Source organism: Drosophila mojavensis, unplaced genomic scaffold (genome assembly GCF_018153725.1).
Source record: "Drosophila mojavensis isolate 15081-1352.22 unplaced genomic scaffold, ASM1815372v1 contig_74, whole genome shotgun sequence".
Classification (NCBI taxonomy): Eukaryota; Metazoa; Arthropoda; class Insecta; order Diptera; family Drosophilidae; genus Drosophila; species Drosophila mojavensis.
This window is the reverse complement of record NW_025318899.1, coordinates 11266932-11280377: the sequence shown is the minus strand read 5'-3', so window position 1 is coordinate 11280377 and position 13446 is coordinate 11266932. Positions and strand designations below refer to the sequence as shown.

Below are 13446 nucleotides of genomic sequence, written 5' to 3'. Positions count from 1 at the left end.
TTATAAATACTTTCTATTCACAATGAATATAGAAAAAGAACAAGGAGTCGCGCCACAATTTACGAAACCACTTAAGATCGAGTTTACAGAGGAAAAGCAGCCCGAGCGGCTTAAGGTAACTGTAACGTGTCAAGTGACTGGCAAACCCAAGCCTCAAGTTAAGTGGTACCGTGGTATTGAGGAGGTGATACCCAGCGAAGCTTTGCAGATGTTTTATGATCAAGAGACTGGCGACGTTGTCTTGGAGGTTATAAATCCGCCTCCAAATGAAGCCATTACCTATTCGGTTCAGGCTCAAAATCAATTTGGACGCGCCATTGGCAATGCCAACATTATGAGCCGCGTGGATGAAGCGCCCAAAGAGATTCTCAAGCCGCCCACAGTAACTCCGTTGAGTGCGGTTGTGGTTCCAAATGGAGGCACATTACTGTTCGAGGCCAAATACGATGGTATCCCAAGACCAGAGATCAAATGGCTGCGCAATGGCCGTGAGATTATCGAAAACGAGGAAACCATTATAGAAACCACAGAGACAACGACAACAATCAAGGTTATCAATATGACTCGTAAGCGTACAGGAAAGTATGAAGTTTGTGCCAAGAATAAGGTGGGTGAGGCCAAGTCTTCTGGCTCTGTGGTTGTTTCTGATCAAGCACCTGATAAGAAAATCAGACCACCCAAATTCATTCAACCACTTGAGCCGAAATTCTTTGGAGAACATGAAGTTGCAATACTCGAGGTTGTTGTCGATTCAGAGCCGCTTTCATCCTTCCAATGGTTTGTTCACAATGAACCCATTAAGAGCTCGAATGAATGCCGTATTGTTAGCCAGGCTAACAAGTCAACGCTCTTGATTGAGGACTTCCAGCCGAAGTTCTCCGGCCCATTCACTTGTCGAGCTGAGAACGTTGGCGGCTCGGTCACATCAACAGCAACAGTTAATATGCTGGAGGGCGCACCACAGGAACAGGCTGTGGAATTCGAATCGCCACGCTTCATTGAGGAATTGATTCAGCCCATAGATGTAATGGATGGCGAACAGCTGCTATTGACTTGTCGAGTGACGGGCAAGCCTACACCAAAGGTGGAATGGTATCACAATAAGGAAAAGATAACAGAAACAAAGGAGACAACACTGTCGCAGGATGCGCAAGGAAATTGCCAGCTACAAATAACGGAAGTTTTCCCTGAAAATCAGGGCCAATATAAATGCGTTGCGACAAATAAGATTGGCAAGAGCGTCACGAAGACAACTGTTAATATTCAAGGTACTTTTGGATGGTATCAATTGATAGTTGATAGTTAACAATAGATACTTAGGAAATGTAGCATACACCATATGCATCGCATTCTACATAGGTTTTTCAATAACTACACTCTTTCCACTATCCTCCTACTATTTCTCCTCTGAATACTATATATATACCCTGTTTAGTATGTTCTTTATACTAACTCACATCTTGATGCCCTTGCATGTGATACTAGCTAAAAGAGATCTTTCGATTTTAAATCTATATTATCAGCTCTCGCAAAATCCTTTTGTAAATAATTTTCCGTTCTTGCGTTTGATAATATATCTGTCATTGGACAAGCCAATATTTATAAAATTTAAAACATTTTTTTAGCATTTGAATATATCCCCGATTCTGAAATCACTGGACTCACAGGATCTGAGGAGGATCTACTTGATAGAGTAAGCGTGATTGTAGTTAAAGAGCTGCCTAGGTTTTTCTTGAAGCTAACTTTTTTCATATATGATGCCACCGTTTTAGACTATCTCAATCGACGAACAACCTCCGAAAATTATTAAAAAGCTACCTGAAAAAATCGAACCCAAAGAGGGTGAACAAGCGAAATTGGAAGTTAAGGTTATTGGTAAACCAAAACCAAAAGTCAAATGGCTACGTGACGACGAACAGATATTCGCCTCCGAGGAATATCAAATCGAAAATTTCGAAGATGGGACCTCAGTGTTGGTCATCAATCATGTATATCCCGATGATGTGGGCACAATTAGTTTTGAGGCCTACAATCCATTGGGAGTGGCAGTAACAACTGCACTATTCGCAGTCGAAGGTACTGTTATGGTTAATGATGTGTTTATCATACGCTTTATAATATCATGGAAAAGTCTTGGAATTGTCAGTAAAATTCTCTTTCAGATCTGCAGCAGCAATGCCAAATTCCCTTTTATCCCAATCCCCCTTATAACATATGTCTACAATCCAATTTGATAACATTCCCACTCGTATTCCCTACACAAAAATACTCTTACTATACACTCTAATACACGAAAGGTTAAATATATATGAATAGAACTTACAAAACATATTTTCACACATTATCCTCACTGCATTGCTGATGAAACGCTAATAATAATCTACTATTGTCACTTCTACTGTATCGCAACAATAATAGGCATCGTTGGATCAAAGGATTATCGCAAACCAGAATGGGTGACCCACATGGAAGAGATGCAAGTCGCTCTCAAAGGTATGTATCAGAGGATTGAATTATAACCGACTCTACCACTGTTATGTGTATATGTGTTTTAATTTCGTGTTTTTCAACACACAACTGTTTTCCGTACTGTTGTCTTAAATCACAAAACAAAAACAACATTTCACAAAGTCTGTCTCTATTGTATTTGTCCATGTATTATACAATGTTTCGTGCACCAACAACAACAACAACTATGTGAATCTGTCGATTTCGTCCAATGAAGCTTACAAACTATGTGGCTTTGTAATTGTCTCAGCCCTTACAGCTCTAAGGCTTAAACACCCCTTTTCCCCTCAAAACGTATCCAAGTCCCATTGACAAAAGTAATCGCCTTTAGAAATAATAGTATAAAATTCTTGTTATCCCTTATATATACATATATATTTTTTACAGTATCAGTAACTCACGTACAAGTAATTGGTTGTATTCTAAAATGTTTTAAACGAATTCTACTTTTTCCAAATTTCTACTAACCCATAAGTAACTTAAATTCCAAGGAAACTCTATGACATTCCCCTAGCGCTGCTTACCCACACATATCTATATGTTGTTATGTGCTAGCTGGCTTTGTTGCCTGTTTACTCGTTGCATTTGAGTTTATTCAAAGATTTAACCAAAAACAGACAAACAATTTACATATTACTCAAGCAAACTACAAACATCACACTAGGATTAAATACTGACTGTAAGTACAAGGCACACATACAGACTAACTTCTGTTGCTTGTAGAGCTTTGTATCTAATACGTAGTTAAATGATGCTATCTTTATGCTTATAGCTGCTAAATGCTCGCCATCGCTACTTAATGAAATGCGTGACTGTCGTGCTTCGATTGGGGAAACAGCGAAGTTCTCCGTACAATTTGCAGGCAATCCGCAACCAGGTACAGTATACTGTCTGTAGAGCGCTGCAGTTGGTTGGGGCTGATGGTAGATTGGTTTGCTGGCTTTTGTAGATATTCAGTGGTATTTCAACAATGTTCAACTGAGGGCGTCAGAAAAGTACCGCATGGTAGTGCAGGAATCAGAGGCAACACTTGAAATATTCAAAATAACAAACGACGACTGCGGTTACTACAACTGCAAACTGATCAATGAAATTGGCATGACAATGACGCGCGCTAAGTTCGACATATCCTCCACATCTGCAGTAGCAGAGGAGGTGGAGCAAGTGAAGACAAAGACTGTGAAGAAGAAGACGGCCAAAAAGACAGCGAGCACAATGGCCAAGCGAGCCAGTGCATCTGAATCTCAGTCGCTTCATAAAACTGAAATCAAAATAGTCCCATCGAGGGCTGTAGAGACAACCGTCAATATAGTGAAGGTAAAACAGGCTGTGCCCATATTGGTGGAGCACAGTGAAGTCTCGGAAGCGATGCAAGTAAAAGATCGTAAGATCGCTGATGCTGAGCAACGCAGCAGAATCATTGAAGAAGTTGCAGAAGAGGCAGAAGAAATTGAGTCCGAAGAAGAGATCCTCGTTGAGAAGAAATACACGTCAAGTAAAACGATTCAGCTAACTGAAACCGTTGAGCTAATACGCACAAAAATCACAATGAAAACCATCAAGATTGAAGATATCTATGAGATAAGCCAGCATGAGGAGGTGCAATGGCTGCTCGAGTCCGTCGAGGCCGAGTCGTTTGGCAAAATTGGCGAAGCAGCGCTCAGAGACTTGGCCACAATTGGTGTGCTCTTGCGCTATGGCTGCACTCATTATGAGATCACATACATGTACGAGCAGAACATATTCATATCGCTACAGAAGCCCGAATCGCAGTCAGCCCTCGTTCAGCTCGTGGAGCGTGAAGGCCACGAGGAGCTGATCACGCAAATCCTAAGTGAATCTTCGAATGAGGACGAAACTATATTGGCAGCGACAGTTGGCTTCAAAGCGTTCATACGCATGATACAGACGTACGAAATTACTATAGAGACGGTGATACGAAAGTTTCATAGGGAGGATTTCATCTCTCACGATTGGAAGATATGCGCAAAGGAGGTTTGAATTCTGTTTTGTTTGTTTTTGTTTCATTCGATGCGGTTACGTAGACAGTTGAAATGGCGGTCTAAATTTGACTTAAATTGAAAAAATCTTTCTCTAATTGGGAACTGACATTTCAACTGGAAAACCTGAAAATGTTTTGTACTGTATAGTCTGCAGCTGTGAGATTATATTCTTCTAGTTTATTGACGATTGTTTTTATAACTTTTTACACGATTTATTGAAATCTAGAGAATAGTAGAGACATCCCAAATAATTGAAAGTCATGAGGCTATAACGCGTGTGAAAATCGGTGAGTAAGCTGCTTATTTGTATATATATGTGAATATTGCCAAAAATATAGAAATATGCTTTAGAACATTTGAATTTTGATTACTGAAAAAGCTATTTTATTTCTTTTTTATTTTCAAAAAATGTAAAACTGCTTTGTAAAATGCCTGCGCTTATGTGCCAATCCCAACAACAAACTTAATCTAACCCATACGTAGAGGAAACATTTGTCGAGGAACGCACGATAGTTGTCGATGAAGGTTTGAACATAAACACAGATGAACTGTAAAGTCCACAAATAATACCTACCAGTACTGATGTATCCCAATGAACTACTCAACTAGTTACTACATCAATTTATGACACTGAAAACAAAAAACATATTCAAAAACAAACAATAATCGATATTGACTTTTCAAATATATAACAATTAAATTTTGTTAAACCAAACGAATCATGTGTATATTCTAAAAAGACGCCTACCACAAATTATCTCAAATGCCCATTAACCGCTGATAACAACCTACTACTATTATGATTTAATGATTTTCTTTAGCCTGTTGCCATATAAGCTTTTTTTTTTTTGATATATTGAAAAGCAATTTTTAATACTTCTACGCACCTGAATACAAATGTAGAAGGGCTTCTTTTTTATTGAATGCTTGGGGTCAAACAGTTGGCTTGGCTTGAGGTAAGTTTTCACAGAGTTTTCCTTTTGTAATATGTATTGCATATGCTGTTTGTCTGTTTAGCTTTGTTTATGTGTCGCCAAGAATCTAATAAGAAGCAAAAAGTGTTATATTAATCACAAATGCTGATCATATAATTTTAATTATAAACAAATTGCAATTGCCTTGCTTTTATGCAGTTTATGAACATTATTAGTGAATTGTCTTTAATAGCACCTGAAAGAGAAACCGACATTGTCATTGTTTAATTACATTACATTCGCAGAAACTACAACCACTAAAGTGGAAAAACAATTCATACAGCAACAACAAGAACAAGAACATGAACAAGCACTAGGTCAACAACAACAATTACAAATTCAGGCTGAACAAACTGTGCATAGAACAACCAAAACTAAAAAGCATAAAAAACATACAGAAATAATACAACAACAACAACAAATACAACAAAGTATTGAAGAGATTACAAACTATGAGCAAAGAGAAACATTTGCAGAGGAATCAAACACTGAAGCACCAACAATTGAGACACTAGAGCAGATTGAAGAGCTTTTGCCATATAGCACAAATCTATCCACACAAAATGTACCAAAAAATACACACGAAACAATTCCAGTTTCTGTAACAACAGAACTTTCCACACCGAAACCTGTAGCAGCTCAAGTACACGACGAACTCTTACCACAAAAGACTTTAGCAGTGAATGAGGAATGTTTAGCATTCGATGAGGTAAGTTCTAGCTTGACTCCGTCTAGTCCGGCGACTAGTGAGCTAATCGAGCAAGTTGAAGTTCACGAAAGACATGCTGCGTCTATTATTGAGACTCACACAAAGGAGACTCCCAAGGAATTGAAATCTTCGAAAATACCAAAGCGCATACAAGCTGAGCGTAAAATAAAGGAGTCACGTCCATTGCTAATTGAAGCACCTAGCATCGAGGACTCCATCGCAGAGCTGGATTCACTCAAAGCTCCTGTTCAGCAAGCACACGGGGAAATCCTTTATTCCCATGAGCTCACCTCAGAACAGCAGTCGGCTTTGGACAGTGCCGAAAATTTGAAAACCCCAGCAGTTAGCACGGAAAAAGCTGCATCACAATTGCTTGAAAGTGAAAGTATTATGATCACCGAGTCTTTTAGAGGAGAGACAGTAGATAAGGAACCAGCCCAAATAAAGGCCAGCAGCGAGAAAATTTCTCCCATATTTACCCCGAGTGTTAGCCTAGGCATTAGTGAATGTCAAGCAGAGGACTCTGTAATGGAACTCACAGCTCCAAAAGAGATTCGCACCGAAACGACATCACTTACAGTCGAAGAGTTTAAAGCATTCAGCACTAGCGAATCAAGAGCATTAGAGAGTGAAGAAACTATGAACGCAGTGATTCAACCAACGAAATCTCTGGCAGAATTATCTATAAGCCCCGAAGTCGCACCGATTGTGGTGCAGGAAGTTGATATAATGGAGTCCCTAAGCGATGAAAAACCATCACCATCGCGTATTAATGAGGCTCAGGCCCTTAAGCAATTAGTATTGATGGAGAGCCTTATAAATACAACAGCCGATGCACGTAGTCCCATTGAAGAGAATTTACCAGCATTCCGGACAGAATCGCATGAGGCTAGCTCGAGTTTGGAAACACAATCACATGTTACTACGGAGCAAACTATTTCCAATGAAGATGGCCCAAGAGAACTTGCTGTAGAGAAAATACCTGAAAACTTAGCAGCTACATTGGGCCAAACCAGCTCTCTCACAGTGGGACAAACTCAGGAAGTGCAATTAGTCGAAACGACAGAAATGCTGGATAAGCCAACTATAGAGCCTGCTAAGTCCGCGAAAGAGTCATTCACAAAGGCTTTTGGAGCCGCCCTTGGTAATCAGGAAATAGTATATGATACCACTCAGTTAATAGAACCGGAAGGCAATGACTTGAACGAAAGTAAGATAAATATCACAGATGGCGAGCTGGTTGCAGAAGTGCATGCTCAAACAATAATTGACTCAGAACAGAAATTGGTGCCTGAACTGCCAGAATCTGCAATGGCTAGGTTGAATTTTATTGAACAGAAGGCATTGGAAGTCAAGCAGGATACGGGTATTGAGAAAGAAACCAGTTTGGTTCCCGTTAAGCCAGTGGATAAGCAAGCCACTGTAGAAAACATTATTCCCGCCGAGCTGAAGGCGAGCAGTGTATGGGAAGTGCAACCACAAGTTATGCCAGCTGATATTACAAGTGATAATTACAAACCAGCAGCAGCCAGTCCCGTTTTTGAGACAAAAACAGTTGGAGTAACAATTGAGCAGGAATCGCTGAAGAGCACAGATTACCTCGCACCACAAAATAAGCCCGACCTTAAGTCTGGTAAATTACTAATGAGTGATAGTCAACAGTCGCTAGAGGTAACTGCTGTGCAGCTCATTGAGAGCTCCGAAATGATTGAATCAGCACCGCAGCAGCCACAATCAAAAGCTGAGGAGAAAACTGATACATTAACTCATGCTCAGCATGACGAGCAAATAGTATTGGAGTCCATTGTAGATTATGCACCTGAAAGCAAGCCAACAACAGCTCTTGCAGATGTAACAATGCCTGCTCAAATTGGAACTAACGTAAGCGAACAGGCTATACTGGAGACTTTGCAGCCTCATCTGCAGACAGCTCAGCCCAAGAAGCAGGTATCAGCGACTAACTTTGACCTTCTACAGCCTTTGGAGACCAGCTCTCATCTTGCTCTAGAACAAGAAACAGTATTGCAGCCAGATGAACAAAATAGAGTTCAAAATGCAGCTGTAGGATCCCTAAGCGCTTTTCAGGTTGCAGATAAATCAAGCCCTCAACATATGGAGTGCATTCAAGATCTTGGTGAAGAAACGCAGCCCACTCAACAACAAGCAAATTTGAATATTGGAGAGGTATCACTACCTGAATGTGAAGTGGTGACACCATTTGATGCTGTAAAAGATTACTTGGCTCCTGCTTTAAATAAATCCTCTATAACTAACGTACACATCGTTGAAAACACGTCTGCTTTGGATACAACGACAGCTATACCTCATGAAAAAGCTGATGACATTAAAGAGTCAATTATCATTCAACAAGCTGGTCTTATGCCAAAATTAAATGATTTTACCAAAAAATCCCCTATATCGGAGCAGCCGAATGTTTTTGATCATATTTCAGAGCTGCAAGACTTTAATCCAACTTTGGAAACTACTCAGCCTACAATAAGCAGCTTTGATGAAATCCATGTTCAAGAAACGAAACCACTTGAAAAAGAAATTACACTCGAAGCGGACTCTAAGCCAACACTGCAGTCGGTTAAAGTTTCTCTAGATTCAACAACTGGTATTGTGATCAGCCAACAGGAGAATACTTTCGAAGTGGAACGTGATCTGAAGATCCCAACTACTTCAGTGGAACAAGCGAAATGTATTTCTTCCGAATCGTTAAAGCTTCCACTGATCGAAGGTGTGCAAGAAAATCGATCAACTGGAGATCTGGCAGAATTTAAGGTTTCTAATAAATTTGCAACATCAAATATCGATACCTTAACGGAATCCACAACCTCGGAAACAGTCATATATGACAATGTTTTCATAACTGAAGTTAAGGATCAGCTCGATTGTGTTAGTTCTCAGTCCATAATTCCCCATGAACATAAACTGGTAACTGAATGTGTTGTCGTTTCTGAAGTGGAAGAATACGAGAGAATAAAGGAAAAGGAAAGCAAAGCTAAGCCCATCCGGGATATATTTAGTCAACTGCCTATAAATGAAAATCAAAATACACTAGAGGCAGAATCAGAATTGAACACAAAACCTTTAGAAGAATTTAATGCAAAGGTGAGCAATGTTCTTTCACCTCTCTACACTAAAGGAGTCGATGAAATCAAATTGTATGAAACAATTGCTGAAACGAAGCCTACTGACCAAAATAGTGAGCAAGAAGCCGGAATTTCCCATGTAATGTCGCATGTACCTATAACAAATCTACAACAAGTTATAGAATCAACAGACAAGTTTTTTGCTGAGGGCCAAACCACGTCAATTGCCACATCAAATGATAATGCTTCACAACTAAAAGCACCTGTAAGTACTTCTATACAAACTGTTGAAGACATTAAAGAATTCATTCCAAAAACATACATTGAGAAAACTGCTCAGCCCATCTTGGAAGGACATCATTTTGAAGTAACTGTAACAGATAATCAATTCGCCGAGGGTACAGAAGCTATATCGCCAAGTAACGAAGTACTTAAAAAGGCAACTGAATCAATAAATGATGTATTCAAAGCTACTCCACAATCAGAAGAAATGAGCATCTTTCAAAAGGAATGTGTTATTCAACCTACAGAATCGCAGGAAGTCATGGCCAAGCCAGGCTTAAGCGACATTCTTCAACATACAACAACAACTGATGCAATACCCTATGAACTACCACATAATATTAAGGAAGCTGACTCTAATGCTCAAAAGCTTCAAGAATCTCGCTTGGTATCAACTGACGCCAATAAGCTTAGCGTCCAACTTGACGATGTCATTTTGCAACGAGAGGATACGTTCTTGGACAGTCACCAAATTGGTTATGGCAAACCTTTCATTGAAGGTACGCAACGTGAAATGCAAATCTCCGAAGTCATCCCTATTGAAAATATTGACAACTTAAGTTTTCCAACAATTAAGACAGAAGAATTGTCGAGTAATTTAATATGTCAAACAGAAATCCATAAAACTGTATCCGTTGTATCTGCATACGAAGAAGCAACTGATCTAAAATCCGAGCGCCCAAATGAAAAACACGTAGCGCCACATATGGAATCTGATACTAAATGTGCTCAAGTCACAACAATACAAGCTAGCTTCATTAAAGAAGATAAAATGGCTCCCCTAGCGACAATCAAAAAGGTTGCTCAAGCTACCAGTGCAGAAAGACAACCATTGGTAACTGAAGAAGTTACTAGTGTAAGCTCCATACTAGAAAGCTACGATCTTAATGTACCAGCAGAAGGAAAAGCTTCTTCAATATGTGAAATCGGAAAACAGGCTCCAATGATTACTCAACAGTTTATCTATGAAGAGTCTCCAAATATAGAGCTTCAAGAGACCTCAAAATTAATACCAAACATAAATTTGGTAGAAAGTTCGACAAATCCAGTTCAAACATTTACTGTAAGCACATACGAAAATATCGAAGGACACGGCGATTTCAAGCCACACAGCGCGCAACTGAAGGCCGACATACTAACAGACCTAAAGGTTTCGGTGGTGGAGGAGATTACTGTTATATCTTCTATAGATGATATACCCAATGTGGAGCCTATAATAGCAAATGCAACTAGAGATAATATACCACATAGGAAATTTCTGGAAGCTAAGCAAGAACTTTGTGAAAATGTATCAAATTTGGTGGACGAGCTCCCTCCTATGATATGTGCGAGCTATATTCCTGCGGATGAAAAAGTTGCAGTAGTATCTAGTAAGCCACATGTTAAGGAAACTATACTTGAAACAAGCAGTTCTCCTGTCGAACTGTTACATGCCAAGTCTTCAATAATACCTATCAGCTCTCAGTGTCTCAGTGAACAGGTAGTTACAGAAGAACAAGCCACAACACTACATAACAAAAATCAAACACAATCCACAAATGCAAAAATAAGTTTTGCATCAATCAATACAAATCAAGTTGATATAATAAAAATAGAATTGAATAAAAATGTTCAGCCTACTATCGAGGATACAGAGAGTGCCTTGCAGAGACCATTATTCGCCTCTAAAAATATAAATGTTAATTTTCCCACTGAGGCTGAATCACTAGAAGATGTGCAAATTACTTTAATTCCACATACTGACTTAGAGCTAAAGCCTGAGTCAAAATTACAAAATCTACCATCACTAGGTTCAAATGTAATTAGACATATTGTAAAATCACAATCAGGTAAGTTCTAATAAGGTAAACTTTAAGCAATTCAACAGAAAAAGGCGTATTACTTCCGTTAAGATTCGACCCCAACAAGTTAAGAAACACATATTACACAAAACAATTCCCAAAATACATACAAAATAAAGACTAAAAGTTAATTTTTCACACAGATACAAAACAAGCCACAGACACAAAACACACACAACAAAAAACACCAACACAAGAAACACATGAAGTTGATATAACGGAAATTCCTGAAACTACACAAATTGTTGAAAAGCTCACAGAAGATGGCAAGCAAACTAAAAAAATAGTTCGTACACGATTAATAAAAAAGAAGAAGGGCAAAAAACAAGAGTTAACAAAGATTGAAACCATTGAAGAAGATGGGAAGCCAACCGAAACTACTGTCTCCGTCACAGAAGTTCCCATACAAGAGGAACAACCTGACGAGATTATGGAGCTTCCAGAAGAAGTTCGTGTGGTTGAAACTGTAACCGAGGACGGCAAGCCCAAAAAGAAGAAGATACGCACTCGTGTTATCAAGAAGGTTAAGGGCGATAAACAAGAAGTCACCAAGATTGAAACCGTCGAAGAAGATGACAAGCAACCCGAAACTACTGTCACAGTGAAAGAAGTTCCAGTGGAAGAGGAACAACCTGAAGAGATACGGGAGCTTCCGGAAGAGGTTCGTGTGGTTGAAACTGTAACCGAGGACGGCAAGCCGAAAAAGAAGAAGATACGCACACGAGTTATCAAGAAGGTTAAGGGCGATAAACAAGAGGTCACCAAGATTGAAACCGTCGAAGAAGATGACAAACAACCCGAAACTACTGTCACAGTTGAAGAAGTTCCAGTGGAAGAGGAACAACCTGAAGAGATTCGGGAGCTTCCGGAAGAAGTTCGTGTGGTTGAAACTGTAACCGAGGATGGCAAGCCCAAAAAGAAGAAGATACGCACACGTGTTATCAAGAAGGTTAAGGGTGATAAACAAGAAGTCACCAAGATTGAAACCGTCGAAGAAGATGACAAACAACCCGAAACTACTGTCACAGTTGAAGAAGTTCCAGTGGAAGAGGAACAACCTGAAGAGATTCGGGAGCTTCCGGAAGAGGTTCGTGTGGTTGAAACTGTAAACGAGGACGGCAAGCCCAAAAAGAAGAAGATACGCACTCGTGTTATCAAGAAGGATAAGGGCGATAAACAGGAAGTCACTAAGATTGAAACCATTGAAGAAGATGGAAAGCCAACCGAAACTTCTGTCTCCGTCACAGAAATTCCTATACAAGAGGAACAACCTGACGAGATTATGGAGCTTCCAGAAGAAGTTCGTGTGGTTGAAACTGTAACCGAGGACGGCAAGCCGAAAAAGAAGAAGATACGCACTCGAGTTATCAAGAAGGTTAAGGGTGATAAACAAGAGGTCACCAAGATTGAAACCGTCGAAGAAGATGACAAACAACCCGAAACTACTGTCACAGTTGAAGAAGTTCCAGTGGAAGAGGAACAACCTGAAGAGATTCGGGAGCTTCCGGAAGAGGTTCGTGTGGTTGAAACTGTAAACGAGGACGGCAAGCCCAAAAAGAAGAAGATACGCACACGAGTTATCAAGAAGGTTAAGGGCGATAAACAAGAGGTCACCAAGATTGAAACCGTCGAAGAAGATGACAAACAACCCGAAACTACTGTCACAGTGGAAGAAGTTCCAGTGGAAGAGGAACAACCTGAAGAGATACGGGAGCTTCCGGAAGAGGTTCGTGTGGTTGAAACTGTAACCGAGGACGGCAAGCCCAAAAAGAAGAAGATACGCACACGAGTTATCAAGAAGGTTAAGGGCGATAAACAAGAAGTCACCAAGATTGAAACCGTCGAAGAAGATGACAAACAACCCGAAACTACTGTCACAGTTGAAGAAGTTCCAGTGGAAGAGGAACAACCTGAAGAGATTCGGGAGCTTCCGGAAGAGGTTCGTGTGGTTGAAACTGTAAACGAGGACGGCAAGCCCAAAAAGAAGAAGATACGCACACGAGTTATCAAGAAGGTTAAGGGCGATAAACAAGA

General features: G+C 39.9%; 1 protein-coding gene across 2 annotated transcripts in view; it reads left to right on the top strand.

Annotated features, from left to right (window-relative positions):
* The window catches only part of LOC6582117 (titin), a 128460-nt gene that overhangs the window by 76825 nt on the left and 38189 nt on the right, over nt 1-13446 (top strand). Inside the window, exons 16-20 of one of the 2 annotated variants that reach the window (XM_044009935.1) lie at nt 33-1268; nt 1626-1693; nt 1773-2076; nt 2419-2493; nt 11556-11620. In XM_044009935.1, coding sequence (XP_043865870.1) covers nt 33-1268; nt 1626-1693; nt 1773-2076; nt 2419-2493; nt 11556-11620 — 1748 coding nt within the window. Of the gene's footprint in view, nt 1-32; nt 1269-1625; nt 1694-1772; nt 2077-2418; nt 2494-3280; nt 3386-3457; nt 4504-4737; nt 4799-4994; nt 5158-11555; nt 11621-13446 lie in introns of those variants that run through there. The other variant, XM_044009934.1, reaches the window with a different exon arrangement.